This window comes from Cannabis sativa, chromosome 2 (assembly GCF_029168945.1).
Source record: "Cannabis sativa cultivar Pink pepper isolate KNU-18-1 chromosome 2, ASM2916894v1, whole genome shotgun sequence".
In the NCBI taxonomy this organism is placed as follows: Eukaryota; Viridiplantae; Streptophyta; class Magnoliopsida; order Rosales; family Cannabaceae; genus Cannabis; species Cannabis sativa.
The window spans coordinates 17,208,327-17,228,882 of NC_083602.1; the positions used below are offsets into that span (position 1 = coordinate 17,208,327).

At 34.7% G+C, this 20,556-nt stretch overlaps 2 protein-coding genes across 2 annotated transcripts; one reads left to right on the forward strand and one right to left on the reverse strand.

Annotated features, from left to right (window-relative positions):
- The first annotated feature begins 251 nt into the window (after window positions 1-251).
- LOC115720071 (uncharacterized) lies at window positions 252-3,356 on the forward strand. Its single transcript, XM_061109196.1, has 4 exons — window positions 252-422; window positions 504-1,548; window positions 1,635-2,230; window positions 2,529-3,356. The coding sequence occupies exons 1-4, from the start codon at window positions 252-254 to the stop codon at window positions 3,354-3,356; spliced, it is 2,640 nt and encodes an 879-aa protein (XP_060965179.1).
- Window positions 3,357-18,070: 14,714 nt separating this feature from the next.
- LOC115720072 (uncharacterized) lies at window positions 18,071-19,219 on the reverse strand. Its single transcript, XM_030649235.2, has one exon. The coding sequence runs from the start codon at window positions 19,217-19,219 to the stop codon at window positions 18,071-18,073; it is 1,149 nt and encodes a 382-aa protein (XP_030505095.2).
- Window positions 19,220-20,556: the final 1,337 nt, after the last annotated feature.

Sequence of the window (20,556 nt, forward strand, 5' to 3'; positions counted from 1 at the left end):
CTAAGCATGTCTTGCAGACTTGCATTTAAGACGATAACAAAATTAACGAATAAATTGACCTATAAACTACTAATATTAATGTAAACAAAATTACTTACGAATAATGGTGACACCTTGCTGCATTCATTAATTAAATGGCAAGACCATACAACTAGAAGTTGTGTTTACACCTACTAACCGTAGTACAATAACCTTGTGAATAATAGTTAGTAATACTTAACAAGAGGTGTGAGGTGCGATTTTCTCTCCCGATGAAGAAGGAAAAGTCAAACCAGAAGCCAACAAGATTAGGTTCAATCGATCGACTTCCAGCTCGATTTCACAATGCGCAAGAAGCTGTGATGACTGAAGATTCATCAGCTGAGTTTATGGATGTTATGGATGGGAATTTTCCCCTGTTACAGGTTGAAGAAGATGCTCGAGTTCCTGCAAAGGGATCTCTCTAGGTACCTGCGACTAGTGGTTCCGGTCCGAAACTGCAATCTGCAAGGGGTTCTCATCAGCCACCTGCAAATGGAGTTTCTAGTTTGAACCTGCAAGAAGAGGCATCAAATCTCTGGGCAAAGCTGGCGCCGAAGGCCAATTATGTTGGTGCTAAGCTTCACTTCACTCCTCCGGCGAAACATGAGGGCAAGGTAATTGCTAAGCTTGACCTAACTGAAATTGAATATGAATCTGAGTACTGGAAAACAGCAATGCTATGTGTTGTTATGGGTGCTAATCCACCCATTAAAGTTTTTGAGGGATTTGCTAGAAGAGTTTGGGGAGATTTAGGGATTGAAAAAATTGCCAGAATGAATAATGGTGTAACATTAGTGAAATTCAACGATGAAGCCACCAGAGATTATGTCCTTGAGGCAGGGGTAGTGCACTTCGATAACAAGCCTGTTATCATGCGACCTTGGACTCCTGAGGTTAATTCTATGAAATTGATCAAATTTGTGTCTGTTTGGGTGAAGCTTCCTGGTTTGGGTCTTCAATATTGGGGCACCAACTGTCTTAGTGCTCTTGTTAGCACTATTGGTACTCCTATTATGGTAGACAACATAACCAAAGAAAGATCCCAGGTGAAGTTTGCACGAGTTCTAGTGGAGATAGAGATTAAAGATGAAGTTCCTGCAGCTATAGAATTTGAAAATGAATGGGGAGTTCTTGATACTGTCCCTGTTGAGTATGAATGGTTACCCACAAAATGCTCCAAGTGTGGTGGGTTATGTCACAGGGCTGATGTTTGTCGATCAAACAAAGGACATTCTAGGATGTCTAAAACTGAGGCCAAATCCACTATACAAGTTGAGGAAAAAGATAATAAATCCCTAGAAGGATTAAGGGACCAAGAGGCATTACCAGTACATGAGAAGAGCCCCATTATATTGGTGGAGAAGGATGTCATTAATGAAGTGGGGAATTGTTTGCACCAACAGTTTGACCAAGGAGGAGAAAAGGATGTTTTGAATAGGTCTGCTAAGTTAATTAAGCAACCAAAGGAGAGTCAATTAGGAGATTGTATTGTGGAGAATTGGGAACTTCCAAAAAGGAAAAGTAACCGTATTCAGAAAAGAATGGCAAGGAAGCAGGGAAATATGTTTAGTGATTTGCAAGACAACACTGATCCTCTTATTGTTCATGGATAGATGCAACATTTTATGCTGGGACATTAGGTGATTCAACAGGCAAAAGAAAGCAAGAGAAAGTAAGGGAAATTCTTAACAGTAATAAGGTGGGAATTGGAGCAATTTTGGAGACTAAAGTCAAAGGCAATAAAATTAAGGACATTATGGATACTTCCTTGTATGGATGGGACCATTACACCAGCCCCATAATAGAAGGAAGAATTCTAATTGTCTGGTTAAATAAATTTGTCAATGTTGAGATATTGGCAGAGTCCGCCCAATTTGTGCATTGCCAAATAAGGATGACAGGACTAGATGAGTCTTTTTGTCTCTCGTTTGTGTATGGTAGTAACTCAATAACCGAAAGGGCCCTATTATGGCAAAGATTGGCTAACTTATACATGCCGGTCAAGCCTTGGACTCTTTGTGGTGATTTCAACTTGATCTTTAGCTACAGTGACAGAACTGGTGGGAAATCGGTTAGTGCTGGGGAATTAAAAGATGCTAACCAATGGCTAGCTCTTGGGTTAGCTGATGAAATGAAGAGAAGTGGTTCTCAATTCACATGGACTAATAATCAAGAGAAGGGAGAGAGAATCTACTCGAAGATTGATTGGGTCTTTAAAAATGAGGAATGGCTAGATCTCCATCCTAACACGGAAGCTTTTTTTCAGTGGGAGGATGTCTCGGATCATTGTTTCTGTGTGATTAAGCTCTTAAATTTGAGGAAGTTGGGATATATGCCATTTAAATTTTTTAACATGTGGTGCCACCATAGTGAATTTAAAGAGAAGGTTCTAGAATCTTGGAGGAAAGAAGCTAAGGGAGGAAACTTGGCAACCTTAAGTTACAAGTTAAAAAGGTTACAACCGGTGTTGAGAAAGTTTAACTCTTCCCCATTTTGGGAATGTCAAGATGGATTTTGAGTTGGCTCAGGAAGAATACAACAAGGCTCACCTTGCTCTTCAACATGATCCTCATTCTCTCATTTTACAGATGGAACTAAACCAAGCTAGAGAGAAGAAGCTGAAATGCAGCAACCTTTACGGCAGCCTACTTAAACAAAAGAGCAAGGTTGACTGGATCAAGTTTGGGGACGAGAATTCTGCTTACTTCCATGCGTGCATTAAGAATAGAAGAGATACTAACAGGATTGCTTCTTTTGTTAATGAACAGGGACAAGTAGTTGAGGATTACTCAAAAGTTGTTCACCACTTTTTGTCTCATTTCAAGAGCTTCGTGGGAAGCTCAAGTTCTGCAACAGAGACCATTCTTCCCCAATGCATTGAAGAAGGCAAGCAACTATCCTTGGATCAGCAGGTAAAACTTATTCGTCCTTTCTCAATACAGGATATTAAGAATGTGCTTTTCTCAATTCCTGATATAAAAAGTCCTAGTCCGGATGGTTTTGGATCGAGATTTTTTAAAAGTATGTGGAAGGATCTTGGACAGGATTTCTCTACAGCCATTTTGAGTTTCTTTCAGGAGGGGGCCTTGCCAAAACAATTGAATGAAACTCTTCTGATGCTAATTCCTAAAGTAGAGAATCCTTCCAAAGATATAGACTACCGTCTGATTGCCTGTTGTAATACAATATATAAATGTATCTCGAAGTTGATTTGTAACAAAATTTCAGAGGTTCTTCCTTGGCTAGTTAGTGACAACCAGGGAGCATTTATCAAAGATCGCTCCCTAGCGCACAATGTCTTGATCCTCCAAGATTTAATCAAAGGGTACCACTGAAAACAACTCTCTCTCGATGTCTGATGAAAATACACTTGAGCAAGGCCTATGATACAATTGACTGGAAATTTTTGGAAAGCCTTTTTAAAAGCCTACATGTTCCCAAGATTATTTGTGGAGTGGATAATGGTTTGTGTTCGGAGCTCATGCTATTTACTGGTAATGAATGGAAGAATACAAGGACAGTTTGAGGGTGCTAAAGGCTTACGACAAGGGGATCCTATGTCACCCCTTCTCTTTGTGCTAGTCATGGACTACCTTACTCGAACACTTAAATGGAAAGCCAGGGACAAAGCCTTCTCTTATCACCCAATGTGCAAGAAGCTAAAGCTCTCCAGTCTATGTTTTGCTGATGATCTAATCCTATTTTGTAAGGGGAATAGGGACTCGGTCAAATGTATTTTGGAGGCTCTTACTCATTTTAGCTCATGTTTGGGTCTCAAGGCTAATATAGAGAAGTCTAACATCTACTTTGCATGTATACCTGAGGATACGGTAACTTTCATTCAGCAGGAGGTTTCTTTCAAGACTGGTACTTTTCCTTTGAAATGTCTAGGGGTATCTCTGAGGCCAACCAAGTGGAAGTATGAGGATTGCGATATCATCTTAAAGAAACTAAAGCTGAAATTACATTCTTGGGCAAGCCGCCACCTATCCTTTGCAGGTAGAGCTCTTCTAATAAACACTGTCTTAATTAGAATCAGAAGTTATTGGATGAGCATATTTCAATTACCTCAAAAAATAGCTAAAGAGATTGACCGAATGTGTAGAAACTTTCTTTGGGGGGGAAAAGGATAATCGAAGCAGGCTTCATATGGCCTCTTGGAACTTGGTATGTCTACCGAGAGAACTTGGAGGTTAGGATTTTGAGTAGGTCCTAAATGGAACAAAGCGGCTTTGGCAAAGTATCTATGGGCTATCACTACAAAGAAAGATGTACTTTGGGTAAAATGGGTGAACAACTTATACATAAAAGATCAAGAGATGTGGTCTCTTGAGCTGAAAGCGGATGTGAGTTGGTATTGGAGGAAAATTCTGAGATTAAGAGATTCATTCACTCGTGAAGCTATCATGAAAGCTGGAACTAATGGCAACTTTTCGATTAGGCAAGCTTATGACTATCTCATTTCGAAGGAGACAAGTTTTGATAGTAAGAAAAAAGTTTGGTGCAAGCTCTCGACACCAAAACATCATTTTATAATGTGGCAAATGGTACACTCTAACCTTCTCATCAGGGACAATCTTGTTAAGAAACATGTTCCCGTTGATAGTGCCTACTGTCCGGTTTGTGAATGGGATCTAGAGTCTCATGAACATTTATTCTTTGAATGTCACTTTTCTTGGAGAGTGATACAAAATATCAAGAAGTGGTTGGGGGAATGGCTTTGGCCAAATTCTTTTCAGTTGCTTCTTGAGTGGATCCAAGGAAAAAGACCGAGAAGTTTATTAATAGAAATCTACTATGCTACTCTAGCTAGTGCCATATATGGAATATGGCTCAATCGGAACTTGTGTATTTTTGAAGGAAAATGTATAGCCCCATTATATATAGATAGAAGCATTAAAGAGAATCTCAAAACTAGATTGTCTCTTATTCAAGATAGGAAGCTTTCTAGTTTTGAGATGATTGTCCTTAGAAATGCTAAAAGTTTGTAAGTTTTGATGTAAATTTGTGGGTGTAGTCCCTATTTGGTTGTAAATGGCTTGTTTGATTAATAGAAAGATTATTATTCTTGATAAAAAAATATAGTTAGTAATACTTCTCATCAAATAGTTATTGTTGGACCTAATAAGTGATGAAGAATAGAACATAGACACTTAAATCATACCTCTATTTTTGCTTTGTAGAAAGATATTTTGGTATCACATGGTAGCCAAATCTTATTAAACATAGCAAGAAAAGCACTACATACTTAACCAAACAATAATGATAATAATAATAATAATAATAATAATAATAATAATAATAATAATAATAATAAATTCTTATCATGCATAGAACTATACACATTATCATTAATATATTATTACAAATAGGATGCTAGCATCAATATTCTCCATACAAAATAAATCCAAAACATAACTAATCTAAATAAAAATCAGAAGAAGTTCAATAATTTTAGATCCCAAATAAAATAATTACAACTGAGCTGCTCTAAAATAGTGGGAGATAAATTATGAACAATAATCATGCTTACAAATTACAATGAGTATAAATTAAATCATATTTAAAATGTAAATAAGAATTTAATTTACACCTAATTACGAAGTGCAAGTACTATCTTCCGAACAAAGAGAGCTGAGGAGAGAAAGCTCGAGAGAATGAGAGATCCATATGTTAGAATATTTTTATATTACATATTTTATTTGATTTGAATTATAAAATATAATTAATTATTTACTAATTAAGTAAAAGTATCCTAATTATGGTCAGATTTAATTACTAAATATTTCATTTACCCAATTTAATTTTCAAAATTGATTGTCAAAATATTTTGACAACTAATTGTGGCAGAGATCTTAATGGAAGGTCTCACCTATATAAATGTAGGGTCTTGGTTCTCGAATTCACTACTCATTTTATGATAACAATAAATCCATCTAAAGAGAGTAGAGAGAGCTTGGAAGCCTGATTACCCACACCAACCAACTTTCTTTGCAGATCAAAACTTGTGTGGGACTAAAGTTCAAAAATTCAATAGCTCGAGGTATTTTGATCCTTTCATCGCATATAAGATTTTGATATGTCTCTACTTTTTTTGGCATTACATACCGTTCATATAAACTTTATTGTTCATTCTATATTATAGTCCAACAGATTGTATCAGAGCAAATTATATATCTCTGCCTTCATTTATTTTGAGATTCATTTATTCATATATATATATAAACGTACAAGTTCTTCATTTATAATATAAATTATATATTTTTTTTATGTATATACGATTATATTATATAATCTTAATTAGTATATACATTCATATTTAATTTATTTTTATATATATATTCATGTTCTTCAAATTGATATATATAATATATATTTATATGTACGTATATATAGCTTTGCCTATACATATTTATATATAATTTTTTATGATTATATGATTTTATTATTTAATTAATGAGAATAATCTAATTTATATATTTCTCATAGTTTTATACAGTAAAATTGTATTATATGCGTACTGTTAGACTATATATATAGTGTATGTAATATAGCATATACAATGATATGAAATGCGGAAAATAAACTTTAATCATATCAATAATATATGCAATGAAAGGATCGATGTACCTCCAGCCATTGATCTTTGAGCTTCAATCCCTGCGATAGCTTTGGTATTGGAGTTCGGGCTTCCTCGCTCTCTCAACTCTCTTTAGATGGAATTTGCTGAATGAATTCAGAATGAGTGAGGAGCTCGGGGACCGAGACCCTATATTTATAGGTGAGATACTCCATCAGTATCTGCGCCACATTAATTGTCAGAATATTTTGACAATTAATTCAGGAAATCAAATCAGGTAATGAATATAGAAATCTGACCATATATAGAATATTACATAATTGATTTTATCCAGATTTAATGAATATAAAATATTCATTTATCAGAAAATCAATTATTTATTTATTTCCTTAAATAGAAAATCATTTCCTTAATTAGAAAATAATTTCCATAAATAAAAATATTCTAATATTCTCCCACTTGGTCAGCATTTAAACTAAAATATTCAAACCCAACGTTCCTCATTATATAATAAACATACGAATCATAGCGACATGTCCTCATTATGAATCGAGTATTATCTTCCATGTATTACGATACATTTATTATATAACAATGTACTTTATGTGGCAATGTACTTAAGTGAATAAACCCTAAACCTTATGTTTATTCAGGTCCTCTGAAATTTTTCTCAAATGTAAAATTAAGATGCGCATAAATAATGTAAAATTAAGATGCGCATAAATATGAGAAAAATCAAAATAAGAGTTTCATTAATAATAACTTTATTTGTACAAATTACATAAGGGAACCAAGTCCCATGTTCTCTACATGATCCTTGAATTTATGAGGTGGCAAGCCTTTTGTCATAGGATCGGCAATCATCAATTCAGTGCTAATGTGTTGAATGACCACTTTATTTTCCTTAACACGTTCTCTAATAGCTAAGTACTTAATGTCGATGTGCTTGCTTCGACTTCCACTTTTGTTGTTCTTAGCCATGAAAACAGCAGCTGAATTGTCACAGAACATCTTTAGCGGCCTTGCAATGGAATCAACCACTCTAAGGCCTGAAATGAAACTCTTTAGCCATACACCATGTGATGTAGCCTCAAAGCAAGAAACGAACTCAGCCTCCATAGTAGAAGTAGCAGTCAAGGTTTGTTTGTTACTCCTCCAGGACACAGCTCCACCAGCAAACATAAACACGTAACCAGATGTAGATTTACGTGAATCAGTGCAACCAGCGAAATCTGAGTCTGAGTAGCCAACTACTTCTAGATTGTCAGTTCGTTTGAACATCAGTTTGTAATCCTTAGTACCACGAAGATACCTCATTACTTTCTTTGCAGCTTTCCAGTGGTCTATCCCCGGGTTACTCTGAAATCTTCCTAACATTCCGACAGAATAAGCAATGTCGGGTCTTGTGCACACCTGAGCATACATTAGGCTTCCGACAGCAGAAGCATAAGGAATGTTCTTCATTTGTTCTCTTTCAAAATCATTCTTTGGGCACTGGCTCAAATTTAATTTATCACCCTTCATAATTGGAGCAACGCTCGGTGAACAATCTTTCATATGAAATCTTTCTAAAACTCTGTTGATGTAGGCTTCTTGAGATAAACCTAAGATACCTCGGTATCTATCTCTATGAATCTTAATGCCTATGACATAGGATGCTTCACCCATGTCTTTCATCTCAAAGTTCTTTGAAAGAAATTGTTTCACTTCACGTAGCAACCCTTTATCATTGGATGCAAGAAGAATATCGTCCACATATAAAACAAGAAAACAGATTTTACTCCCACTTTCCTTCAGGTATATGCATTGATCCATGACATTCTCTTCAAATCCAAAGGAAGAGATGACATCATGAAATTTTAAATACCATTGGCGGGATGCTTGTTTTAATCCATAAATGGACTTCTTGAGCTTGCATACCAAATCCTGACCTTCACTAGAGGAGAATCCTTCTGGTTGTTTCATGTATACCTCCTCCTCTAGATCACCATTCAGAAAAGCAGTTTTTACATCCATCTGCTCCAGCTCTAAATCAAAATGAGCAACTAATGCCAAGATGACTCTCAGGGAATCTTTCTTTGATACAGGAGAAAAAGTCTCCGTATAGTCAATTCCTTCCTCTTGAGTGAATCCTTTAGCAACAAGTCTCGCTTTGTACCTCTCAGTGTTGCCTAATGAGTCTTTCTTAGTTTTATAGACCCATTTACAGCCAATGGCTCTCGCCCCATTAGGCAACTTTACAAGTTCCCAGACTCTGTTGCACCTCATAGAATTCATTTCATCATCCATAGCATTGTACCACAATTTTGATTCTCTACTGTTCATAGCTTGTAAAAACGTTTCTGGATCATTTCCAATTCCAATATCAGATTCTAATAAATACACAACATAGTCTTTGTAAATCTTTGGTTTGATAGGTCTAGTAGATCTTCTTAAGACTTCACCAACAGGCTCTTGGGGAGCAAGCGGCGGAGTTCGGCGGGTTGTTCAACGGTTGCGAGTGCAACTCTTGAACATTTTGATCTACTGGATTATCATTACCAACTTGTGGATCTTCAGTGATTGGTAATGGTTGTTCAACATTCGTTTGAACGACAGGAGTGTTAACCATTATCAATCTTGCCTTTGAAGTGGAAGGTTCTGAAGGATCTTTCTCAGGACCTAAGTCCTTTGATTGATCACTCCCACTGATCAAGGCATTCTCAAGAAATTTTGCATTCCTTGATTCCACAATTCTTGTGCTATGAGATGGACAATAAAACTTGTAACCTTTAGACTTTTCAGCGTACCCTATAAAGAATCCGCTTATGGTCCTTGGGTCCAATTTCTTCTCTTGTGGATTATATATTCTGACTTCAGATGGACATCCCCAAATGCGTACATGATTCAAACTTGGTTTCCAACCTTTCCATAATTCAAAAGGAGTTTTTGAGACTGCCTTTGTTGGAACTCGGTTTAATATGTACACGGATGTCTTTAATGCTTCAGTCCACAAGGATTTAGGAAGATTAGAGTTGCTACTAAGCATACTCCGCACCATGTCCATTAATGTTCGGTTTCTTCTTTCTGCAACACCATTTTGCTCGGGTGTACCGGGCAAGGTGTAATGGGCAACAATCCCATTTTCTTCAAGAAACTTCGCAAATGCACCAGGTGCTTGTCCATCTTCTGTGTATCTACCATAATACTCACCTCCTCTATCTGATCTCACTATCTTAATTTGCTTGTTGCATTGTTTCTCTACTTCAGCTTTAAATATCTTAAAGACATCTAATGCTTCACTTTTATTATGAAGTAAGTAGATATACATGTAGCGTGAGTAATCATCTATGAATGAGATGAAGTATTTCTGACCATGTGACTCCATATCTGGACTACATATATCGGTATGTATGATTTCTAATATTTCGTAACTCCTATGGACACCAGTTTTGACAGACTTGGAGGTTTGCTTTCCCTTAATGCAATCCACACAAGTATCAAAGTCAGTAAAATCTAAGGTATTGAGTACCCCATCTTTTACCAACCTTTTAATTCTATCAATGGAGATATGTCCCAATCTCCGTGCCACAATGTACGGAATCCTCTTTCATAACACATCTTTTAGTGCCAGCGTGAACATGCATAACATTATTAGTGGTATTATTTTGTAAATTGAGGCAGTAAAGACCATCAGACAAAAAACCATTTCCAACACATTCAGATTTATAATATAAATTAAAATATTTGTACTGAAAATGTAAAGGAAAAACCAAAGGGTATAAGTCTTGAAACTGAAATCAAGTTTCTAGAGAAACTTGGTACATAAAAGGTCTTTTCTAACTTTAAAATAAAACCATTACTTAAAACTAAATTGCATGTTCCAATAGCTTCCACATGTGAGCCCATCTTGTTTCCGCATAAGATGCTTTGCTCACTTGCCACTCGGCTTCCTTAGATTTTGAATATCCCGCAAGGAATTTGTTATGTGAATTGTTGAACCGAATCAATCCACCAGTGTTAAGATTAACATTAGCCATATTAGATTCATAACATACTAAGGAAATTGGATTACCTTTGTCATCCATCCATTTCTTGAACTGGTTGCACTCCCTTTTAGCATGTCCCTTTTGTTTACAAAAGAAACATTTGATGGAATCTTTCTTTATGGCAGCCTTGGGAGCCATGGGCTTTTTCCCTTTGTTCTTCTTGAATGGCTTGCGTTTCTTAGGTTGAGTGGTCAGGTGAACACTTTCTCCTTGCTCCTGTAGGAGCCTGGCTTCCTCTTGAACACACATGGTCATCAATTCATTGATAGTCCATTTTTCTTTATGTGTGTTGTAGGAAATTTTGAAAGGCCCATACTGTGGAGGAAGATTGTGAAGGATGTAATGAACCAGGAAGGTATCAGGAATGATAACGTCGAGTTTCTTCAAATGAGCAGTGATGTCCCTCATTTTAGAAATGTGTTCTCGAGCTCCTTTAACACCGGTGAGTTTTGTGGACGAGAACTCTTGGATGAGGTTGATGAACAAGGATTTATCTGAAGTGTCAAACTGCTCATCCATAACTTTGATAAAGTCTTTCACCTTCTCAGGTGGCTCCACCGATCCACGCATTCCCATAGGAATTCTGGACATAATGAACATGATGCAGAGACGATTAGATTGCTCCCACTTTTCACGCAGTGCTAGTATCAGTGATAGCAGCTGGTTCATCTTTCCTTATTGCATAATCCATGTCAGTGCAAGCTAGGTGGAGAAGAACTCGTTCCTTCCAGATTTTGAAGTTGTCACTCCTAAGCTCAGGGATTTCACTAGTGATTTCAGCATATTTAGAGGTGGATGAAATAGCTGCAAGAATAGGATTACAAAAAATTTAGATGTTAAAAGAATTGAGGCTTTAATGAATTCATGTTTTACCAATGTAGAAACATGATGAAGATGAAAATTTTATTAAATCTAAAATTGCCTGTGGGCTAAATTTTAAATCTAATAAAATTAGATGAACTTTATGATAGATTTAATGAAGTATTTAATTTAGATTAATGGAGGAATGAAATCTATCTTTAATTAAAATTTGTGATAACACTATTAAATCAAATCCTCATAACTCCCTGTGGGGTAAATTAAGAGAATTTAACTTAATATATTATCCTAATTAATTATAAAAATATAATAAAATCCCTGTGGGGTAAAATTATTATATCCAAATAATTAATTACAAGTTTTGTCCATTAAGGTGAATTTTAATTAATATATAATTTTATATAATTAAAGATGCTGTGGCTACTCCCTAATTATAAAAAATTATATTTTCACTTTAGACATTAGGTATTGGGCTCTACCTAAAAGTAATTTCGTTATTAACATAATAGACAATCACTGAGATTAGTGCTCCTAGTGTGGTCGTCCGAAGATCATTAAAAACCATTCTAGATATGAGCATTTGTCCCAAGTTCATGTTTTCTTATGTCAAACCACAAAACTACTTACGTTTTATTCATATTTTATTCATTTTATAAAGTTTTATGAATATTTTATGAATAATTTTATGAAGTTTTATGAAACTTAATTGCTAAATAAAATATTCAACCTATCTTAATGTTTGAATATTTCTAAATATATCTAGCACTATAAAAGGAATTTATGTAGAGCATTTAAATCATACAAATCTAAATTAATTGCATTAAACATAAATTTGTCAATTAAATACAAAATAATACAATTAATGTATGATCATTAATTAAATGCAAATTCCTTAATATGAAATTAATGGCAGATTTTTCAAAATTAATTTAGACAATAAATTGCAGAAATTTGGTAATATATAATTAAATGCACAAATTAGCACAATTTTTACATGCCTAAATAAATCATGTAATAAATTACCAAATTTAAACAAATTTCCATTTTCAATTTATACTATATATATGTATTAAACAAAAATGGAAAATTAACTAAATGCAATTTATTGACTAAATTAACACTGAAATGGGAAAATAATTAATATTCCAAATAAATAAAAATTTATAAAAAAAAATTCGGAATTTTTCCCATTTTTTTTTTTTTTTTTGAAAAATCCATACTGCCAAACGACATGTCGTTTTTGCAAAAAGCAAAACGACACGTCGTTTAACCAAAAATTGAAGGGGCTGAAAATGCAGAAGAAAACGACACGTTCTTTTCCCTAACAGAAAAACGACACGTCGTTTTACTCAATGCAGGGCTGAGGCATAAAACTATAAACGACATGTCGTTTTCCACAATGTGAAAAACGAAATGTCGTTTTTCAACAACAACAACGACATGTTTTGGGAAAACGACACGTCATTTTTTGGCAAACGACATGTCGTTTGCGTCGTCTTCTTCAGCCAAACCGGGTCGATTTTGACCCGTTTTTCTGAACGCGGGTCCGTCGAACCCGACCCAAACCCGATCGGAAATTGCGTTTCCGACGACCAAATTGCGTGTTTTCAAATCTAAATGGTTCTAAATCAAATAAAAAAGAGATCCACATAGATTTTATGCACAAAAACACGAAAAAATATATACTTTAATATCACGAAATTAATCGGGTCCGAAAAAGTTTTAACCGGAAAAAATTTCCATCCTTAAGTTTTTCAATAGATTTTCAATGCTTAGATCGATCTATAATACTATATGAACATAGCAATATATTTAGAATTCGAAATAAACACCGAAAAATGAAAAATGGAAAAAACTAAAATGGACCGATCGTGATTATATATATATATATGCATGTATATATATATATATATGCATGTATATATCACATAAAGAAAATGAATATTATGAATGTATTATGCGATAAAGCATATATATAATATACAATATATATATAAACATATATACACGTGAAAAATGAAAATATATATATATACAGTATATAAATGTATATAATATATATAAGAATAAAGATATATATATATATACGTATGAAAAATATATATATATATATTTGGAATTATATGAATATGAGTATATATATATACACCACGAAATGAACCAAATAAATATATATATATATATATGAACAGTATAAGTATGTATATATATATATGAAACTCAAATAAAATCAAGGCAGAGATAAATCCGCTCTGATACCAACTGTTAGACTATATATATAGTGTATGTAATATAGCATATACAATGATATGAAATGCGGAAAATAAACTTTAATCATATCAATAATATATGCAATGAAAGGATCGATGTACCTCCAGCCATTGATCTTTGAGCTTCAATCCCTGCGATAGCTTTGGTATTGGAGTTCGGGCTTCCTCGCTCTCTCAACTCTCTTTAGATGGAATTTGCTGAATGAATTCAGAATGAGTGAGGAGCTCGGGGACCGAGACCCTATATTTATAGGTGAGATACTCCATCAGTATCTGCGCCACATTAATTGTCAGAATATTTTGACAATTAATTCAGGAAATCAAATCAGGTAATGAATATAGAAATCTGACCATATATAGAATATTACATAATTGATTTTATCCAGATTTAATGAATATAAAATATTCATTTATCAGAAAATCAATTATTTATTTATTTCCTTAAATAGAAAATCATTTCCTTAATTAGAAAATAATTTCCATAAATAAAAATATTCTAATAACTATATATATATGTAAAAAAATTTATTGTCGGAACCATAGCAAAGAAAATTTTCTAGTTTCAAAATTTGATATAATTTCTTTATGAATAGCTTCATCACGTTCATATAGTGCTATATAATGAATTCGAGCATGATAACATATTTTGAGTGGAAAAATTTTTTAAATCAATGTTTGGATCCGAATGTTTTCTTGAAATTAAAGTCAACATTTTACGTGTTTTAGATGTATAAAACTCACGTTGATCTCTTTATTTTTCCATTTAGATCATTTTGGGTTAAAAACATTTAATTTGGTCGTCAAATAACTATTTTACAATCGGGTTTTAGGTCGGGTCAGTCGAGCCCATATGCAGAGAAACGAATCAAACAACCCGGAAGCTGAAGATAGGGGATGAAGAAAAATGACAAGGATCATTTTCCCCGTGGCTGTACTATCCTGATTAAAATAGTATTTAATTTTTTTTTTTTAGATATTAATTGTGCAAGGATAATTATCTCATTTATTTGTGTTGTTAGTGAGTTGATATTACTGCTTAGAGTAGTTGTACCAATTTTTTAGAGAGAGTTAAAGTTGTATTAACTACGAAAGTAAAATATTATGGTATTTTTACAAAGTAGGTAATCGTTTAATTAAAGCCCAATATGAAGGTCCATTAGGTTTTTATAAATATATTTAGTGGGTTTAATTAATTAATGTAAAAAATTTGTAGGTTTGGATAAATTCGTAGGATTTAAAAACTATTTTACTAAAGCGATCGTATCTAGAGTTCTAGAGTTCGAATTTAGGTGATTCCAGTGGCGTTATAGAAAGATAATTCAAAAATCTAGAAATTTTGTGGAAATAGTCATATCATAATTTTGAAGTTTCCTAGGTCAAAACTGAGCCTAAAGTTACGAGGTAGAGGGCTTATTACTTTTAAAAATAAAAAATTAGATATTTGCTGATTTAATAATATTTAAGCATTTTATTATTATTATTAGTTAACTTAAACCTATTACAATACGATATCTCATAATCTTAATTTTTATCAAACCCTAAACTATCATAGTTTTATTTTTCCTCTGCAAACCAATTAGTTAAAGCCTCATTCTTCATTATGGTTGTTCCTCTCAACCCTTCAATACTTCTTATTTTTCTACCTTCATTCTTAAACTTTTGGATTTCTAATCAAGGCTTGTGGGCTTGAGACATCACATGGAAAGTTTTGAAGAGGTATGAAATATTTTCTTGCTCAATAATGCTAAACATTATCTAGGGTTCAAACATATTATATTTTCCATTTTTCAGAAAAACAAATTTCAGTAAAATTATGATATATCTCTCGATATTGATCCGTTTTCAATGATTTTTGTATCGTTGGAAAGCTTATTCGATGATCTACAATTCTGTGAAGTAACTATTCACCAATTCGGTGATATTCTATGTTGAAAATTATCATCTTTCTGATGTTGTTGTAATTCGTTTTTTTTATATTCCTAGAAAAAATATTTTCACTTAAAATACAATAACTCCCTCAATTCTCATCCATATTTAATGATCTTATATGGTTTTAAAGCTTATTCGATTTCTTATAAGTTTTATAAAAAAAAACTTTTTGTTAATTCGAAGTCATATTAAAAACCTATTTCTAAAAATAAGCTCTATATATCTGCTAATTCTCAAAATAAATCTAAGCGATAATTATAGGAAATTTGCATTAATATTTCAAATTAAGATGTGTAACATCTTTTGACACACTTAATATAGGTGATAATCGTGGAGATTATATATAGTAACATGTAACTCCACCATACGTTACAAAATGATGAAATCTAATATAGATTTTCATATGTAACATATTATTTGTTTATTACACATATTTAATTTATACATTACACTATTCAAAAATGATAGAACAATCCTCCCCTAGATTTTAATAATAAACTTGTAACTTTGTAACATGTATTTAATTCAATCAAAAATATTGTATCAAAATATAACATTCTCCTACTTTGATTGAATAAATATACACTTTTATTGAAGTCTTGGGTAAGTGCATTGTAAAATATCTTTCGATTTGAATCTTACATTAGTTTAGTTACCACAAAGTTTGATGAAATTTTAGTTACTGTAGCATTAAACCATTATTCTGTTACTACAAGTCAGTGATAATACACACACCCTTATTAATACTCACTTGAGACCACATGTCTCGCTCTTGCACTGTTAATGACCATGTAAAAAATTCTAATTCATGGACTCTTTAGAGAATAATCCCATTTCTCATAAGAAGTGGCACCACCTCTAGTCTATATAGGTAAAATTTTAGTATCTCACTGCACTTTAGACACTTTATAAGCTTAAATGAGTTTTCTTAGGCTTAATCTCTATTAAAAAACTTTCTAATTTTAACCCTCAATTTTCACCACATATACTCATTCTTAAATAGGATAATTGATTACCACATTCACTTTATTGACTTATTGTTACCTATTCATGAACTTAAGACTAAATTTTACTAGTGTTAAGATAAGTTACCAGTAATGAGCAAAACACTTAGGGAGTTCGGGTTCCATCCTTCAAAAATTCATGCTTTAATCTCATACTAAGATTAAGAAATTTGTTATAACCGTTCACTATTGATTCCAAAAAATATTTATACAGAAAAACTCAATTCTCTTTTTACTTTTTTCTACAACTTAATACCTTAATTATATGGTGTTGTTGGAGGAGTTTACACAATCCAACAAATCCCGAGTACTCGAACTAAATAAGAACACTCATTTATAGAACTGCGAGTATTCACCTAAAATGGCAAATACTCAAAATAACACAACGATTAATAGAATATAAACATCAAATAAATAAATAACACCAAAAAATTATAGTGGTTCAGCTAGAATTTAGTTTGCTTAGTTCACTTTGAAAAGATTATTGTGTTAGTCTTATTCGTATTAAATCACCACTGTATATAGAACGTAAGTGATTATTCAGTTACATAACTTACAACATTAATTATACTTAATTGTGATAAAAAAAAACGTTCCTAGAATAAATGAATGAATAGTTTTAACCGTTCTCAATTAATAATTCGAACGGGTGCGAGTACTCTACTCGCACATTGGATGTTCATATTCTTAGTAATGGTGAACATACACATTCACTTTGTGTTACTTACATATTGGGTCTCTGGATTAGGGACGCGATTTTGTCACGTGATGTACTTTCACGGAATGTATTTCGTGGTACATTAGATGAGTCTCGGGATACATTAAATGAATGTCAGAGTACGTTTCTACTTTTTAACCCTAATTACCCCTAGATCAATCTCAGCTGTAAGATCAAATAAGTCCCTCATCTGACGGCTGCCGTACATCACGAAATGCATTCCGTGAAAATACAATCACGGGACAAAATCATATCCCCTCCGGATTATTATGAATGTGTATAAATCCCTTGAGAGTTTTTATACATACAAATCGTCCAAAATTATAGTAGAATACTTGCGATTATACTGATTATATAATGGACATTCATGTACCGATAGCATAGAATTTTCTAGTTCAAAATGATTTATCGCGCACTTTAATCATTCGGACTAGCTGTTGTAAAGACACAGTTTTAACATAAGGCGTGGTAGAATTAGTTTTTATTTATTTATTTATTTATTTATTTATTTATTTATTGTTTTGATTAATGGTCCCATGAACCGCAAGAAACAGAACAACAAGGTCCGAAGGCAAAGAAAAAAGAAGCAGACTGCCAATCCAGACTAAAAAGACAAACAAAAGGCAAACGCCAAACTAAAGCCAAGCTTAATAAACTAACAAAACATAAAGAAAAGAAAGAAAAAACAACCAAAGTTAAACTCAGAGATCAACACGACCATCTGCAGCAACATGTTGCAGGAAATCGTCAAAATTGGACAAATCGAAAGTCCCAAACCTGTTATTCCGATTTGCCCACCGAGCCACCGCATGGGCCACACCATTGCAATCCCTTGGAATCCATTGGACCTCACAAAGGTTGAGTTTGCCAGCCAAAAAGGAGAAGTTCCTGGCCAATTCCTGAATGTTGAAGTGCATACTCAGAATATCCATGTGATGAGGATTCAGCGCCTCAACAACTCTAGTAGAATCACACTGAAAGATGACATTATTGTATCCCATTTGAATCACTGCCTCAGCTCTTTTGCACACTGCGTGGGTTTCACCAGGGAGCGCTTCACTACAATTTGTCTGAAATGTTATGATCTTGAGGATGGTTCCTGTGTGATCTCTTAAGACAATTGCTCCGGTTGATTGTGTGTTTCCAATAGAGACGTCAGTACTGCAGGATATCCACCCCAAGGGGGGCGGTTGCCATTCTGTTTGCAGTCCTATTGGAGCATCGCGTAAGGCGTTCATTTCACCTAGACGGCTGTTAATTGTTCTTGTGAAGAGTTCAGCTGGAGTGGATCTCCCTTCATGAATTCTTTTATTTCTCTCCCTCCATATGTGCTCTAAGATAACAGCTGCCCCCTCCAAGAGATGATTAATATCGAGAGACAGTGGCTTGTTTTCTCCTTTTGAGAACCATAACAGCCATTCCTCCCAGGATTGGAGATGAAAAGTATCCGGTCTAAGCTCCCATCTACTTCCAAGCCAAGTAATTCTTGCGAAATTGCATTCCCAAAACAAATGGAAGGTGTTTTCATTCTCAGCATCACAAAGGGGGCACTTAGTATCAGGTAAGGCAATGAAGGAGCTAAGTTTGTCTTTGGTGGGAAGAAAATTGGAAAGAATTTTCCACCACATCATCTTAAGCCTATTATGGATGCTTGTCCCCCAAATGATCTTCCATTTCCTCTCCGTTTCCGAGCTAGGATCATGGTTCTTTAATACCCTATAGGCCGATTTCACTGAAAACTTCCCACTTGTCTCAGGTAACCAAAGCCAAGAGTCATGTGTTGGGCTGCTAGGAAGGGAGATGTTAAGGATTTTCCTAGCATCCTCTTCCTGAAACCATTGCATGATCATGTCACTATTCCATTGATTATTTTGAATCAAAGTACTAACCAGGCTCACTCCTTCGACAGAAAGCACTCGCGGAGATGGTTGACGGTGGGTTCCCGATACCCACGGATCAAACCAAATGAATGTAGTCTGTCCATCTCCAATCCTACGATAAATACTAGGGGTGAAAATCGGTCGGTTATGGTCGGTTTTTAAAATTTTATAACCGACCGGACGGTTACGGTTTTTATTTTACGAAAACCGTAACCGACCGTTTAGAAATTATAACCGTATAAAACCGACCGTACGGTTTTTGGCGGTTTTCGGTTTGGCGGTTTTAGGCGGTTTTTGGCGGTTTTGGGCGGTTTTGGGCGGTTTTAGGCGGTTTTTGGCGGTTTTGGGCGGTTTTTGGCGGTTTTGACGGTTTTTTGGTTAAACTATTTTTTTATTTCAAGAACCGAAACCGACCGCCGTGTCAAAAAAACCGAAACCGAAACCGACCGCCAAATTCGGTGATGACGTGGAACCGAAAATTCGGTTACGGTCTGGTCGGTTTGATGGTCGGTTTCGGTTTTTCGGTTTTTATGAACACCCCTAATAAATACCTTTCTTTAACTCCTCACGAGCACGCAGAATAGCCTTCCAAAGGATTGTATCAGTTGGTTTGGCATCTAGGTCCAGGAAATTCTGCGTCTTGAAGTACTTTTCCTTCATGAGTTGGCTCCATAACCCTTGCTCCTCCGTCAAAATTTTTCAAGCCCACTTCATAAGGAATGCCCTGTTCATAGTTTCCGTTGCTCGAAAGTCAAGCCCCCCACCCGATTTTGGTTTACAGAGCCTCTCCCACGCGATTGTGTGCATTTTCTTTTTTTCTTCAGTATCTCCCCACCAGAAATCACGAAGAAGCTTATCAATCTTATTTTCTATGGCTAGGGGAATTACATCTGAGGAGGCCACATAGTTGGAAATACTCGACCCCACGGCCTTGATCAAACACGTCTTGCCAGCACTAGAAAGCATTTTCATTTTCCAACCCTGAATCCGCTTTAGAACTCGCTCTACCAAGGGTTGAGTGTCGTCCGTTCGCCTTACTGATCTGAACAGTGGAAGTCCCAAGTGAGTTGCCTGCCTGTTCATTCTCCCCATCCCGAGTAAGTCTGCAATTTCTTGGGCCTTCCTACTCGGTACCCCTTTAGAGAAGAAGACCGTCGACTTTTGGAGGTTTATGGATTGCCCCGAGTAGTTACAATATTGAGTGAGGCAATCCATGAATCCTCTTGCCTCTCGAACTGTAGCTTGGCCGAATAGAATAACATCATCCGCGAACATTAAGTGCGTAATAGGGGTCCCATTTCGAGCAA